The 17355-nt window shown below is 39.8% G+C and overlaps 1 protein-coding gene across 2 annotated transcripts; it reads left to right on the forward strand.

Moving 5' to 3' along the window:
• Nucleotides 1-7141: 7141 nt before the first annotated feature.
• LOC134601142 (gastrokine-1-like) lies at nt 7142-16663 on the forward strand. Of its 2 annotated transcripts, none has more exons than XM_063445580.1 (6): nt 7142-7219; nt 7316-7369; nt 9091-9228; nt 11806-11916; nt 13336-13465; nt 16510-16663. In XM_063445580.1, the coding sequence occupies exons 1-6, from the start codon at nt 7208-7210 to the stop codon at nt 16581-16583; spliced, it is 519 nt and encodes a 172-aa protein (XP_063301650.1). In that variant the 5' UTR covers nt 7142-7207; the 3' UTR covers nt 16584-16663. The 2 variants fall into 2 exon arrangements, with proteins under 2 accessions (XP_063301650.1, XP_063301649.1); XM_063445579.1 differs by lacking the exon at nt 16510-16663 and adding an exon at nt 14991-15178.
• The last annotated feature ends 692 nt before the right edge of the window (nt 16664-17355 follow it).

The raw sequence follows: 17355 nt of genomic DNA on the forward strand, positions 1-17355 counted from the left end.
CAGAACGGCACAGGAGGATCTTGTTAATGATCTCAAGGCCGCAGGGACCATAGTCACCAAGAAAACTTGGTAACACACTATGCCATGAAGGACTGAAATCCTGCAGCGCCCGCAAGGTCTGCCTGCTCAAGAAAGTACATGTACAGGCCCGTCTGATGTTTGCCAATGAACATCTGAATGATTCAGAGAAATGGGGGAAAGTGTTGTGGTCAGATGAGACCAAAATCGAGCTCCTTGGCATCAATTCAACTCGCCGTGTTTGGAGGAGGAGGAATGCTGCCTATGAACCCAAGAACACCATCCCCACCGTCAAACATGGAGGTGGAAACATTATGCTTTGGGGGTATTTTTTTGCTAAGGGCACAGGACAACTGCACCGCATCAAAGAGAGGATGGACAGGGCCATGTACCGTCAAACCTTGGGTGAGAACCTCCTTCCCTCAGTCAGGGCATTGAAAATGGGTCGTGGATGGGTATTCCAGCATGACAATGACCCAAAACACACACAGCCAAGACAACAAAAGAAGTTGCTCAAAAAGAAGCACATTAAGGTTCTGAAGTGGCTTATACCTTAATCCCATAGAAAATCTGTGCCAAACGTCAGCCTTGAAACCTTAATGATTTGGAGAGGATCTGCAAAGAGGAGTGGGACAAAATCCCTCCTGAGATGTGTGCAAACCTGGTGGCCAACTTCAAGATACATCTGACCTCTGTGATTGCCAACAAGGGTTTTGCCATCAAGCACTAAATCAAATGGGTGAAACACTTATTTCACTCATTGACATGTAAATCAATGTATAATTTTTTTGACATGCATTTTTCTGGATTTTTTTTGGGGGGGGGAGGGGGGGGTGGAATCCTGTCTCTCACTGTTAAAATACACCTACCATTAAAATTATTGATTGCTTCTTTCTTTGTCAAAATACTTTTTTTCCTCACTGTACCTACAGTTCACAGGCTGCAATAATGGACAGGGATGCAGCTCTATCAACTTCTCTGGCTTTACCCCTTAACGCCTTTACGGCGTTCTATGCCGTCCCCATTATAATGGGTGTTGAAGCCATTGCGGTGGCATAGAGCGCCGTGATGGCTTTCTACCCCAGGAGCTCCGCGGTACTTACCTCCATCACGATCTGCTTCGGGAGGACTGCCTGACAGCCCAGGCAGCCCTCCCCGGCAAATAAGGCCCCTGCAATAGCTGGCTGTGGATCTGCCAGCAGGGGGACTGTCTGTGCTGTCAGACAGTCCCCCTGCTGGTGGTAGTGTAAAAAAAGAAATTATAAAACATGTTAAAATAAATTAAATGTGTATATATACCGTATTTTTCGCTCCATAAGACGCACCTCACCATAAGACGCACCTAGTTTTTAGAGGAAGAAACCCAGAAAAAAAATATTCTGAACAAACTGTCCCATAGTGTTTCTTACTATGGGACAGTTTGTACAGAATATTTTTTTCTCCCCTGTCCCATAGTGTCCCCCCCTCCCATAGTCTTCTCCTCTCTCCCATAGTCTTCACCCACCCCCTCCCCATAGTCTTCACCCACCCCCTCCCCATAGTCTTCACCCACCCCCTCCCCATAGTCTTCACCCACCCCCTCCCCATAGTCTTCACCCACCCCCTCCCCATAGACTTCACCCACCCCCTCCCCATAGACTTCACCCACCCCCTCCCCATAGACTTCACCCACCCCCTCCCCATAGACTTCACCCACCCCCTCCCCATAGTCTTCATCCACCCTCTCCCCATAGTCTTCATCCACCTTCATCCACCCTCTCCCCATAGTCTTCATCCACCCCCTCCCCATAGACTTCATCCACCCCCTCCCCATAGACTTCATCCACCCCCTCCCCATAGACTTCATCCACCCCCTCCCCATAGACTTCATCCACCCCCTCCCCATAGTCTTCATCCACCCCCTCCCCATAGACTTCACCCACCCCCTCCCCATAGTCTTCATCCACCCTCTCCCCATAGTCTTCATCCACCTTCATCCACCCTCTCCCCATAGTCTTCATCCACCCCCTCCCCATAGACTTCATCCACCCCCTCCCCATAGACTTCATCCACCCCCTCCCCATAGACTTCATCCACCCCCTCCCCATAGACTTCATCCACCCCCTCCCCATAGACTTCATCCACCCCCTCCCCATAGTCTTCATCCACCCCCTCCCCATAGACTTCATCCACCCCCTCCCCATAGACTTCATCTCCCCCCTCCCCATAGACTTCATCCCCCCCTCCCCATAGTCTTCATCCACCCTCTCCCCATAGTCTTCATCCACCTTCATCCACCCTCTCCCCATAGTCTTCATCCACCCCCTCCCCATAGACTTCATCCACCCCCTCCCCATAGACTTCATCCACCCCCTCCCCATAGACTTCATCCACCCCCTCCCCATAGACTTAATCCACCCCCTCCCCATAGACTTCATCCACCCCCTCCCCATAGACTTCATCCACCCCCTCCCAATAGACTTCATCTCCCCCCTCCCCATAGACTTCATCCCCCCCCTCCCCATAGACTTCATCCCCCCCCTCCCCATAGACTTCATCCCCCCCTCCCCATAGACGTCATCCCCCCCTCCCCATAGACTTCATCCCCCCCCTCCCCATAGACTTCATCCCCCCCTCCCCATAGACTTCATCCCCCCCCTCCCCATAGACTTCATCCCCCCCTCCCCATAGACTTCATCCCCCCCCCTCCCCATAGACTTCACCCCCCCCCTCCCCATATACTTCATCCCCCCCCTCCCCATATACTTCATCCCCCCCTCCCCATATACTTCATCCCCCCCTCCCCATATACTTCATCCCCCCCCTCCCCATATACTTCATCCCCCCCCTCCCCATATACTTCATCCCCTCCCCCTCCCCCTCCCCCCCATAGACTTCATCCCCCCCCTCCCCATAGACTTCATCCCCCTCCCCATATTCTTCTCTCCCATACTGTCCCCCTCCCCTTGTCCCATAATTACTTACCTGTCTTGCAGCATTGGCCGGCAGCACAGGGCGCACCGCGGTAGTGGAACTTGAATTTCATGTTCCGGTTTCCGGCGGGACTGAAAGGAAGTGCGCACTCAGCTTGTGCACACTTCCTTTCAGTCCCGCCGGAAACCGGAACATGAAATTCAAGTTCCACTACCGCGGTGCGCCCTGTGCTGCCGGCCAACGCTGCAAGACAGGTAAGTAAAGCTTCATATTCGCTCCATAAGACGCACAGACATTTCCCCTCACTTTTGAGGGGAAAAAAAGTGCGTCTTATGGAGCGAAAAATACGGTATATATAGAGTGCGCTGGATCTTGTGTATTGTTTATTATATATATATATATATATATATATATATATATAATATATACATCTTATATATATGTAACGTCATACGTAGTGTATTTTAATATTAATATAAGTACATATATTAGTATTAAAATACACTTAGAATGAAGTTACATTTATATAAGATGTATATATTATATATAATATATATATATTTTATATTTATATATATATATATATATACACACATGTATAATTACAATAATAAATAAGTAAAATAATAAAATAAATAAAAACATTTTTAAATGAAAATAAATTATATATACATATGTAATTTCATTCCAATTGTATTTTGTTATTAATATATATATATATATATATATGGTAACAAAATACACTTAGAATGAAATTCTATATATATCAACCTATATATAAAATACAAATAACTGCAAATATATATATAGATAAATATATATAATTACATAAATGATTACATAAGTATACACGTAGAATTTAAATACATATACTAAAATTCTATGTGTATATTTAAATAATCTTTTAGCATAATTATTTGATTTTATTAATTAAAATTTGATTGATGTGCCTGACAACCCAGGCAGAAAGTGCAGAGAATTTAATTCGCAAGCACTATATTTAACCCTGTAACGTTCCAAGACACCATTAAACCTGTACATGGGGCATACTGTTTTACTCAGGAGACTTTGCTGAACACAAATATTAGTGTTTCAAAATGGTAAATTGTATTACAACGATGATATTTTCAGTGAAGTGAAAAAAGTGAAGTTTTTTTGCATTTTTCACACACGAACAGCACTTTTACTGACGATATTATTGTTGTAATACGTTTTTCTGTTTTGAAACACTAATGTTTGTGTTCAGTGAAGTTAGCCAAGTATAACAGTACCCCCCCATGTACTGGTTTTATGGTGTTTTGGAAAGTTAGAGAGTCATATATAAGGCCTTTGAGACAGTTTGGTAGCCCAGGAATGAGAATTACCCCCATGATGGCATACCATTTGCAAACATAGACAACCCAAGGTATTGCAAGTGGGGATGTCCAGTCTTTTTTAGTAGTCACTTAGTCACAAACACTGGCCAAAGTTAGACTTCATAGCATTTAGTTCCCCATAAGCGGTGGGTGGGGGCCTTAAATTACAATAAGGGGGGACCTATTACTATTCCCCCTGGCCCCCACCCATGAGCGGCGGGTGGGGTCCCTAAATTACAATAAGGGGGTGACCTATTGTCCTCCCCTGGCCCCCACCCCTGAGTGGAGGTTGGGGGCAGGGCCGGATTAACATAGGGGCTGATGGAGCTGCAGCTCCAGGCCCAGGCCCATGGAATAGGCCCATTGATTTAAAAAAAAAAATAATTTGTTTTTTTTTTTACATTTTTTTTTTTTTTTACACACTACGCTTAGGGTTGCCAGGTATTTCTCATGTATTTCTTAGGGTTGCCAGGTATTTCTCAGAAGTATTTCTCAGGTATTTGAGGCTTCCTAGCCGGTGCCGGTATTGCAGTAATACCGGCAATACAAATGTCTGTCTCAGTATAAACAGAGATTATTCTGCAGTTCCAGCGCCGGCCAGTAGGGGCCGCTGTTTGTGTGGATAGAGGCAGTGATAAGAAGTTACGGCATCTCCCTCCCTGCCTCTCTCTACTCACTGATCCGCGGGGGAGCAGCTCTGCACAGAGAGTCCAGACAGCAGCTCCAAGACATGGGGATGCTGAGACATTGGGACACTGGGGAACATGGAGACCCTGAGACACTAGGGACACAGTGGCCCCATGTCTCGCAGTGGCCACTAGTCTGTGTCCCCATGTCTCCCAGCCACTGTCCCTAGTGTCTCAGTGGCCCCATGTCTCCCAGTGTTACCATGTGTCCCCATGTCTCTAAGTGTCCCCTAGTGTCCTAGTGGCATTGGGACATTGGGAGACACGGGGACACAGACTCTAAGGGACACAGGAAGACATGGGGATACAAACATTAGGGAACACTGGGTGACATGGGGACACTGAGACACTAGGGGACAATGAGAGACATGGAAACACTGGGGGACACAGGGAGACATGGGGACACTGGGCGACTTTGAGACCTAGGAGACATGGGGCACTCCCAGTGTCCCCACATCTCCCAGCCAGTGTCCCTAGTATCTCAGTATCCCCATGTGTCCCTGGTGTCTGTAGTGTACCAGTGTCCCTAGTGTTTCCTAGTCTCCCAATGTCCCCTAGTCCCCCAATGTCCCCATGTCTCCTAGTGTCTCAGTGTCCCCTAGTATAAAAGAAAAAATCTCAGGCACTCACTGTAATAGATTTAGGCAGGTTTATTGGACACCGCAACGTTTCGACCTTTACCCAGGTCTTTATCAAGTCTCTAATGTCCCCTAGGTATCAGTGTCCCCTATGTATCAGAGTGTCTCAGTGCCCTATGTCTCTCAGTGCCCGATGTCTCTCAGTGCCCGTAGTGTCTGTGTCCCCTAGTATAAAATAAAAAAATCTCAGGCACTCACTGTGATAGCTTTAGGCAGGTTTATTGGACACTGCAACATTTTGACCCGTACCCAGGTCTTTATCAAGTCTCCAGTGCCCCCTACATATATCACAGTGTCTCAGTGCCCCATGTCTCCCAGTGTCCCCTCGTGTCCTAGTGACATGGGGACACTGGGAGACATGGGGACATAGACACTAAGGGACTGGGAGACATGGGGACACAGACATGCACCCTTTTTGTGTATGTTCGCCCTTTCGGACGTTCTGGTTATGTGATTTGTGGCAGTGGCCCACCCTTTTACCGCATCCATAGACTTCCTGCTTTACTGGACACTGCTGTTAGGGGGTATGGGTTTACTTGAAAGATGAAAGCGTGAGATTAGCAAAGGGTTTGTGTTTTCTCATAGTTGCATCCTATGAGTTTCCCTCCAGCACCATCTCCATCAGATACATGACGCTTAGGAGGTAGGACTGTTTTAGTGTTTTTGGTCAATAAGATTTAGTAATTAGGCCCATCATAATTATCAGCACCAGGCCCACTGGGCTCTTAATCCGGCCCTGGTTGGGGGCCCTCAATGAAAATGGGAGGGGATCTAGTGTCCTCCCCCCGGCACCCACCCCTGAGTGGCGGGTGGGGGCTTAGGGGTTTTTGGAGGGTGACTAGGGGGGCAATTAGATGTAGTGGGGTCGGGAGGGGTTTAAAAAAAAAAAATTAGGATTGGGCCATGACAGTGCTGCTTTAAATATCAAGTCTCAATATATTTTAAATTATAGTGACATTTTATTTTTGCGCAATGAACATTTTCAATAGAAGATGTATTTTTTTTGCCACTTGACTTGGCAGCAACATTTCCATTTATTGAACAGAATCATACATCTGTTCCAAGCACCTTTTATGAATTTTTTGTTAGAAGTGCTTTGAAAGGTATTCTGTTCTGTGTCCATTTTTTGTTTTTATTGAAGAGCCCTCTTCTCCATTGTAGCTGGTATCCACCTTCTTTTCAACAAACATCATTACTCCTGGTGCTGTCAACTGACAAATTACAGTGATTCTGCCATATCTTTAATTGAACCATGATGACTTAACTCAATGCACCCTTCCTTTAGCAAATACCACCAGATGTCATTACAGTATACGTAGCTTCATGGCTCTATTGATTGGTATCACCAAACTCTGATACAACTCATTCAGTTTAATTTAAAACACAGAGTTGGGAAGGGCTTCTCTGCCCTATCTAGAATTCTGGATTCTTCATATCAGCAAAGATAATGTTTGAGAAGTAATTCCAATGGAACTTAGCAAACATATATATTTTTTTTTGCACTGTTCCTTGAACAAACACAGATCACGTATAAAAATATATAAAGTGCATTTGCACCTTACTCTTTCAATCTCCTTGACATAGACAAGGCTTCACCATGAAAAGCCTGGTGAGTATAACGTGACATGTTCAAGAAAATTATGAAGAATCTATGATATTACCCAGATTGTATTTTGAAAGGCTTTGTCATTGTTCTCTGTTCTAGATTTTGATTGCTGCCCTCCTGGGAGTCTTCCTAACTCAAACTCTAGCAAACGATGTAAGTAAATAAATGCAGATTGTTTGAATCGATTCCATACTAATTATATTTGCCATACACAAACTTTGGGTAAGTGGGCGTGGCTTTGAGTCTTGAGAAAAAAGGTCACTTATTGTCTCTTATCGACATATGTTTTAATAGATTTTAACCAATAGAGCATATTTACTCATTGTATGACCATATAGCCCCAACAATGTAGACTATAAAAATACTATTTAGGAGTCCACCCTTCCATCTGTGTGCTGATTCTTCTGAATCTTCTATAATTCATACCTTTATATCTGCTCTTTATTTATTGGTCTAAAAATCTATTTGTGTTGCTTACTTATATGTGTTGCTTACTTATATGTGTTGGTATTTCTTAAGTTCAGGTTCTTTATTGCATATTTACATTGATTTATATTTAGTTTTTTATAGTGCATTTTTAGTTTTTTTATATGGCATATTAATAAATACAAAATGGAAACTAATTGAATATAGGAAAAGTAGGTTTAATAGAAATCACACAGACTTAGAAAACAAGGTAAACTGGAAACCTTCTCAAAGTCAGGTATTTTGTCCTAAATAAAGCTTAAATAATTTTAATATATATAGTATTAAATAATTAAATGATCAAAAATAAGAGCACATTATTAAATACGTGATCTCTGTATTAAACTAGCTCAAACTATCTCTGCCCATATAGGAGAAAATTGGTAGCACTCTATGCATGGTTGCCATTTAGTCCAGTACATGTTTTTTAGGGATCATGTGTATCAACAACACAAAACCCATTATCTATCATCTCTATAGCAGTTATGCTATTCAAGTAATAAATGAAAAAAAAGTTTATAATTTGGCATTTAAACAATTGATACAAAATTTAAAAAAAATTAAATAAAATAAAATCATATACTTTTGCAGCATCAATTAAGTGTACTATATGCTAAATATACACACACACAAAACCCACAATGCAACTGTTGTACAATAGTTAAACCCATACAGACGTGAAATACTTTTTTGTGCATGAAAAATCTTGTAATATGTACAGTATACGCATGAATAAAAATAGACCAAAGGTGAAATATCACTCACAAAAAAATGGGCAGAATTGCTGCTCTCATTTTGATGGTTACATTGAAGCTCAGGTAATGATAAAAAGTCTTTCATTAAAACGCAAATAATTTTTTTTTAATAAATGTTATTTTTATATGCATATATTTTTCCTCCATTTTTCATTCCGTAACCTCAACCTATGTTCCTAAGAGTGTAACCTGACTTTTCATCATTAACAGAGTTTCAATGGAACCCTTAAAGTGAAAGTAACAGTAATTCTGTTCCTTTATTGTGAATGCTACTTCATCTTTAAACTAACACCCTTTATTAGTGTTTATACATACTGCATAATCATTGTGCCCTCTTTTTGTCTCTTGATATACTGATCAATATCGGGAGACATCCTTCATGCTGATATAAGTATTTTTTTACATGTATGTATGTGTGTTACACATAGTACACCAAATGCTACCTAGCCAACAATGCATCCAATACTACACTGACCAAAAAAAAAAAAAAAAAAACAGGTCTTACCTAGCAAAGAGTGTGACAAATGAATACAAGCCACTTGATATAGACTTGATATTTAAGTAAATGCATTCATATTGGTGTGAGATTGCATAAATCATGAGAAAATTAGATTTGACAATTTCTCTTTAAATATTTCAATATCCCTGTTCCAGAATATCAAAATCAACAATGCAGGAAATGATGGAGGCAATGTTTACCAGAACGTCAACATTAACAACCAGGACAATATTGCCAGTGTCAACAGCCTGAATGGCTGGAACTCCTGGGATTCCGTCTGTGACTTCGGCAGAGTAAGTAATGTACAGAGTCATGGTATAAAACAGGAGGATTAAATGGGAATCTGTAGGTTCTACAAAGAGTTTGGGTTATAGTAAGCCTTTAAAAATGCAGCCAACAAGTGTTTATTAACCATATAAATATAGTAACATTGATAATATTAAAAATAATGTTCATACCTTTAATACATGCAAGGGGTAAAGATAGAATACTGTTGTTTTCTGTACATGTTGATGTGGAGTTATTTATAAATTGCATGTAGCAATCTGGTTATTTTTTTCAATTAGTAAATTTCTCAGTTGTAAAATATATTCGTATAACAAATATTCATACCTTGTACGTATCCCTATTTAGGAGGGACAGTCCCTATTTGTGGCCAAAGCCATCGGAAACTCTTTTCTGTTCTAATGTTCCTCTTTTCTAGGAGCTTAGAAGAGGCATAACTAGAAACCACCGGGCCCTGGTGCAAAAATTGCCCCGGGCCCACCCATGATCCCCCCAATGTGTCTCATTCTCCCCAGCTCCACCATGTGTCTCATTCCCTCTCTCCCCCCAGACCCTCGATATGTCTCATTCCCTCTCTCCACTATCCCCTCTATTTCTCATTACCTCTCATCCACCAGCCCCTCCATTAGTCTCATTCCCTTTACCCTCCATTTTCCCCCCAGCCCCTCTATCATTGTGCCCTCTTTTTTGTCTCTTGATATGCTGATCGATATCAGGAGACATCCTTCATGCTCATATGAGTATTTTTTTACATGTATGCATGTGTGTTGCACATAATATACCAAAAGCATTGTAGGGTATGCCACCTAGCTAACAATGCATCCTGTACAATGCTGGCCAAAAAAAAACAGGTCTTCCCTAGCAAAGAGTGTCACAAATTAATACAAGCCTTATTCCCGCTCCAACAGCCCCTCCATGTGTGTAATTCCCTCTCTCACCCCTCCATGTGTGTCATTCCTTCTCTCACCTTCCCTCAGCCCATCCATTTGTCTCATTCCCTCTCTCATCCTCCCCAAGACCCTCCATTTGTCTCATTATCTCTCTCTCCCCCCTTCTCTCCCGCACCTCCTGTCTCTGTGTGGTGTGGCCAAGTGGTACCCAGTCTGAATGCAAGTGCTCTCTCACTGAGCACTTCCTATCAGACCATCATGTTAGGCCAAGCTACACACAGAGTGGCAGTAAGGAAGCAGCACAGCACAGTGCTCCTAACCTGACGGTCACTCAGCAACCAAGGGCCCCTGGCCAGTGCAGCCATGCACTGCCTTGAAATTGTGGTGGCCCATGGTCTCAGGGGTCGCAGCTGTGGCCAGACCCCATTGAGTGACAGGCCCAGTCGCCACTGCAAACTCTGCGACCATGGTAGGTACGCCACTGGAGCTCAGTAATATTGATGTGCATACATACAAGAGCTTCAAAGCTGTAATACTCACAGTAATTAGTCTTTAAACTACAATACATGTTTAAACTATACTACATATTGGCACTACAAAGTTTTTTTGGTACCAGAGTGGTTAACTCCTTTTTACTCAGGCTGCAATGGCCTTGTGATACCTCCCTTCCTTCTCACTCTTTTCTGACCCATTACCCCTTTTACACCCCTCACATTATTGGTATTCCATTTGGGCTTAGTCGATGCTTCCTTGACATGGTATTTTGAATGGATCCTGTGTGATCCCTTTCTAGTGACATGAGTCTTTTCCTGTTTGCGTTGTTCCTTTCTGGGAGTTATCCCCTCTCCCTTTTCTTCTTGCTATGTTTCCTTTTTATTGATATATTTATTGATAAAAATTCAATAGAAATAATAAAACCATTTTTAATAAATCTCTTTGTGTCAATAAAACACATTGTTTTTGTTCTAAATTAAATTTTTAGTAATATTAGTAAGTTGCCAAAAAAATCTCACAAAACAGCCCTGCCCCTGGACACACACTAAATATTACATAATCTGCCAACTATTTCAATAGTTTCTTTTTTTTTTCAATCCTGTACTGCATGGATAGTAATGTAATCTGTGCAATTATTCCTCATAAGAATTGGGGCATAATGCACGTCATACCAATGCAGCTCTGGGAACCAAATCAGAACCAAGACTTAGCGAGGACTGCCTGGGTTAATGGCAGATACATATCTGACTAGCAACATTTTAATAACAGCAGTCAAGTGCCTCCAAGGACTAACTCTGACTTATCTCAAGCTGCACTGAGACATGTATGTCCCAGTGCTACCCTTATAGTAAAGACTTCTTCTTAACCATTACATTAAGCTAACACAATCTGGGCTGATGGAAGGATTTTTGTCTCTGTTAGAGCAATGAAATATTCCATACTCTGGCAATCGACTCATTAACAGTGTCTGCTGATTTTCTAGATCAGAGCTGCCCAACAGGTAGATCCCCAGATGTTGTAGAACTACAACTCCCATGATGCTTTGCATGCCTCTAGAATGCTTTTAGAATGACAAAGCATCATGGGGATCTACCTGTTGGGCAGCCCTGATCTAGATTATCCAGCAGCACTAGGTGAGAAATGAAATCATTGTCCATTGTCCTTGTACTCATTCTATTTGCAACTGTGTTCTTTTTGTAGGGATTTGCTGCTACCAGACTCTTTAACAAGAAGATATGCATTATCAACAAGATGAACAAGTCCTTCCCTACATTGGCCCAACTGAGTGCTATCGCCAAGGACAAGCAGAAGGTCAGAAATGCTTTCACTGCTGCTTTTATATATGACAGGTGTTTACAGAAAATGTGTAGTATGTATGTATATGTAGCTATGTCATGTCCCAGTCAGCGCAACAGAAAAGGATGAACGCAAGTCAGACCTTTTTAAACAACAAAAACAAATCCCTTGTGCATAGGTCCACAGTTAGGTCAGGAGAGATGTTAGTAAGTGATGGGAGGTCCAGCATATTAAGAATTAGATGAATAATAGAGTGTGAGATATGGGTCTATACCAAGCTGATGAGGGTATGAAATCCAGATGATAGTGAATCCCTCTAGAATTATTGCCGTACAGAATCTACACCAGATATTAAATGTTACTCGCTATTGTAAGCCTGAAGAGATGGATTTCTACTTTTGAGCATTGTGGTGAGCCAGTAGACTTAGCAAATAATAAATTGTGTGACAATACTGAATGTTAATTATCACCCATACTCTGATGTATAAAGGGAATTATCTTTTCTAAAACCAGAGTATCATAGTAACAGTCATGTTAAGAGGTCCTGCTTTCTACAATAACTGAACCCTGAATGTAAAAATTGTCAAATAAAACTGAATTAAACATATTCATTGAATTTCAAGAGTCACCTGCACTACAAATGTATTGTTTTTATCTTATCTTACAATAACATAGTAAATCACCAGTCTACTTAGTAATGGACAATTTGGCCAAAACTGAAGTGAGGTTTGTGCTGGATGCTGTACTATGAATTCTAGAATAAAAATTAGGAAATAGATGAAAAGGCTAGAAGCTTGGAAAAGGGTTAGTAAACATGGAATATAAAAGCAATACGTTTGGGTTTGGGTTAAGAATCAGGAAAGGATTATAATGATACGTTTTGGGTTTGTTACTAATCATTAAGAGCTTTATGCACTAAAGTGAGAATTTAAAGTGAATTCAAAGGGATTTTCAAATTTAAGATTAGAGTAGCCGAATTAAAAGCATAGCTGACTTAGAGGATTTTTCCATTTTGGCTATATTGACCTTAAATTTTAAATTCATTTTGAATTCTCACTTTAGCAAATAATAGCACCCCTGTCATAGATGGACACAATGAAATGGCTTTTACAGTATACATTGTCCATGGCACATTTGGATTTGGCTAACTTGCTCTTAGCTCAACGTTTATGTTACATACCCATTAGGTGAATCATTAATAATTCTTTAAAAACGTAACATTTCTCATTCCATATAGATGTTCTCACCAGTCATCTCCTGCAACTAATTCTCACACACAGAAATGGAGATAAACTGCTATTTTTCCATAGATAAATGTAATAACATCCCATTAATATTGTTTAATAAATGCATTTTCATGAAGAAATCAAAGATTCATAATGCTATTTACAATACATGGGAGTCTAACGAATAATTCACACTGTTTTTTTTTAGCCTGCACCTAATGCACAAATGACAAGCTACACTATCAACCAGAAACCCGTAGTTCACATTGAGGAGTATGGGCAGCACATTGAATCTCTGTGCAAAGGACTTCCTGCCTACACCGCCATGGAGATTCCTAGTAAGTGAACTTTTCACAAATGTGGTAAACAGGGAGCATTGCTAATGTAACTTATTTGGCTCATACTACTTGCATATTTCCCAAGACACTTATAGATGTTATTGTTGACTAAAGTGGGTTCCCATTTCTGTTCCACAACTTCAAGGACCCGTTTTTTACTTCTAGAAAAGTGTGTTATTTTAAAACAACTGTGTTTTATGGTGATGTTTGTGCATAGAACCCCTGGGTGCCTTATTAGCGAACTCCAACAGGTAGCTATGGGGCAGTGGAGAAATGGCCTGGTTTTGCCATTGATATTTACTGGAGGGCATGAAAATATTAGAAAGATGCATTATATAACACAAATTACAGGTGTTAAAAAAACAACAAATCAGCAAGTGATGAAACCAATCACTAAACAAGAAAATTGTATTTAGGGAGGTATTCATATCATATACAGCTGCACAAAACTGAACATTTATATTTGTTACAAGTCACATTTAGATTGGTTGGGATAAACCATTTTTAAGTTAAAGAAAGACGTCTTGCAAACGCTAGGCTTTCAGTCATGTTTATTACAATATTAAAGTCGGTTAAGCAAAGGTATACATTTATAAGTTACAATGCATTATGATTTAAATGTACAAATCTACAAGGTAATGGTATAAGAAACTAAATCGGTTGGGAATTGTAGAAGTAATACGATGAATGCAGGTTTTCACTCTTTGGACCAAAATTTTAATTTTGATGTCACATGTCTCTGTAAAACCAGTTCAATAATTTCGTCAGAAGTTTTGCATACAGATGTGCTATGCAAATCCACGAGTGCCTAGTCCTTCCTTTGCTGGAATTTGCTGTGGGTTTTTATTTTGTGCTGTTAATTAATCTTCGAAAGAAGGACTATGCTAGTGACAGAACTACCAGGATTGATAGCTCTGCCTGTTACCTGCCTCCAGGTTATTATGACACCACTCTGAACGGCTGGCCAGAAAACCATTAGATATGATCTGCACCAGCTGCCGTTGGCAACCTTAAATAACAAGGAATGGCAGCAACTGTGGATATCATGTTGACCTAGTCATATTTGCTGTTTGCAAATATTTTGGCACAATATAAAAAATAATAAATAGTGACAAATTTGACAGAAGATATCTCAAGGCACAGTTGTAAACACAGCTATTTTTAGCTTATAACTAGATCTTTTTTCCTTATTCAAAAGTAGACCAAAACCTAAAAAAAGAAAGTAAAATTAAAACAAAATGTTTATCTATCAATGTCTTCAATCAATTACCTGTAAAAGTGTTTAAAATGACTGATATTTTCAATATTATCAGGCTTATTATAAAATGTGTTATGTAAAGTATGTCAATACATAGAAAAATAACTAATTTCGTCTAGATTGTATATGATCAAAAAATTTGGAAATACATTCTCAACGCATTCACAGATGGTAGTTTTAGCTTTCCTCTGAACTAACCAGATATGTGTCACAAAGAAAGTAAGGCTTAAATGTCTCCTTCTACTATAACAAAGCATATCTTTTCAGATGTCGGAGGAGAGTTTTCCTTGTGCAGAAGCAACAGTATCATCACTATTTTGGGAATCAGCTTCTGTTTTTAAGATGTTCATTTGGAGGATTACAGCTCTCTGACATGACGCGTTGAGACGTCTTTTTCCAAATATTCCACCCTATGGAATCTTAATATTCTTTCAATGACATACAATAAAATATTTCTCCCCAGCTATTGGCTGCTCGTGTCTTTTTAAATAAAACCATCATGTGGGAAAAATGATAATTATTTAAATAAATAGAACAGAAAATCACTAATAATGTTTTAACGGTTTTGAAAAATTATTGAGAAAGAAGAAACTCCAGGGCAAATAATTTCAACAAAATAACATACTAAATTGGAGGCTTGGTGCAATAATATAAATATAGGGCTTTTCATTAAAAAGTCAAGATGGTATATTCAGAAGAAATTACAACCATGAAACCAATGAAAACCATAACTTTAAAATCTGTGCATAGTCTTTCAAGAGAATAGAATACACACAATAATTCCACAGCTTAACACAATCGATGCATATATATCTCTCATTAAATATTCAGAAAACTCTAAATAACGTTTTGTGTAATCAACCTACTGTTACAGATTGTCTCATAACATTATGTTTTATGTTTTAATGCAGTGGGGCAAATTATTCTTAAAGGGACACTATAGTCACCAAAACAACTTTACCTTAATGAAGCAGTTTTGGTGTATAGATCATGTCCCTGCAGTCTCACTGCTCAATTCTCTGCCATTTAGGAGTTTAATCACTTTGTTTATGAACCCTAGTCACACCCTGCATGTGACTTGCACAGCCTTCATAAACACTTCCTGTAAAGAGTCGTCTAAAGTTTATCCTTCCTTTATTGCAAGTTCTGTTTATTTTGGTTTTCTTACCCCCCTGGTATGTTAATAGCTTGCTAGACCATGCAAGAGCCTCCTGTATGTGATTAAAGTTCAATTTACAGAAAAAGAGAAACAATTGTTTAAGGTAAATTACATCTGATTGAAAGTGAAACCAATTTTTTTTTCATGCAGGCTGTGTCAATCAGAGTCAGGGGAGTGACAAGGCCTGCATAAACAGAAACAAAATGATATAACTCCTAAATGGCAGTAAATTGAACAGTGAAACATGAGAAGCATGATCTATACACTAAAACTGCTTCATTAAGCTAAAGTTGTTTAGGTGACTATAGTGTTCCTTTAAAATCTGTAAGATCAATGGCTTGTTTCCTCTATAACCTATTTTTTTTTAATAATGTTTGTTAAATAGTTTGTTAAGTGATATTATTTAGACTCAATATAAACAAGTTAAATTGTGTGCCGCCATAATGTCCAGTGTGTCTATATTTTTTGAGCTGCGTTGACTGTCATTGCGAATGTTACTCTTGTATCCAAATGCTTTTTGTCCTCCAAATCTATTTAGATATGACCTTCATAAATATAATCAAATCAGAACTGTAATATACCGTTCTTTAAATATCTTTTTTTATTCTAACAAACCTGCCTTTTCAGGTATTGGAGGAGAATTTGTACGCTGCTGCAGCTCCAGCATCATCACGATTTTGGGCATCAGCCTGTGTTTTTAAGCCCTCTGGCAAGATTCCTGCTGATGCACACCCTCAAACTATTGTTATGGATTATGTTGAACTCTCATCCTGTAATAAAAACATTTATTTGGGGTTAATAGCTGCATGTCTTTTTTAATGTAAACCTCTCAGAAGAAAAATGAATCATAAATAAATGCTATATCTCAAGACTACGGAGAAGAAATTACTGAGCGTCCAAAACCCACTCTCAGATTGTTTAAACAATTATATTTATTTCCCCTTTATGTTACTTCTCCTCTTTTGACTAATATGTGTATATATTTGGATGGAGATGTGAGCGGAAGGCAAAGCTTAAGCTTGATGGTCAAAAGGGCTCCGTTAGTAAGAAGTCAACCATGTAGGTAAATTGGATTAGGATTAAATAAATTAGGATTAATGTATTACTTGTTTTCAAGTTTTCAACATTCAGTCTACAAAAACTAAGGGTACTTGAGGGTATTAAATTGTCATAGAACATGTTTCAAGAACCTAGGTTATGACCTCAAGAGTGTGGGGACAATATCATTACAAAAACTCAATAAGGTTCAAAAGTAAGAGGCATAACTCGAAGATATTTGGACAGGTCAACTAGAAGACACATAGACTGAAAATCCAGTAACTTTGTCTACATCTATTAAGAAATATTAAAATGGTTGCTCCAAACATCATAACCACATCAGTAATTTGAAGTGGTCATGGTGCTTGGAGTCTGTGTATGCAGCTTTTCAGCTTTAAACGTTGCACATATAGAGTTTAACATATTTGCATATTT

Source organism: Pelobates fuscus, chromosome 3 (genome assembly GCF_036172605.1).
Source record: "Pelobates fuscus isolate aPelFus1 chromosome 3, aPelFus1.pri, whole genome shotgun sequence".
In the NCBI taxonomy this organism is placed as follows: domain Eukaryota; kingdom Metazoa; phylum Chordata; class Amphibia; order Anura; family Pelobatidae; genus Pelobates; species Pelobates fuscus.

Bases quoted from the DNA above. Each gene is read 5' to 3' on its own strand.
- LOC134601142 (XM_063445580.1), top strand. The intron at 9,229-11,805 runs GTAAGTAATGTA...TTCTTTTTGTAG, and splicing joins CCGTCTGTGACTTCGGCAGA to GGATTTGCTGCTACCAGACT. The intron at 13,466-16,509 runs GTAAGTGAACTT...CTGCCTTTTCAG, and splicing joins CACCGCCATGGAGATTCCTA to GTATTGGAGGAGAATTTGTA.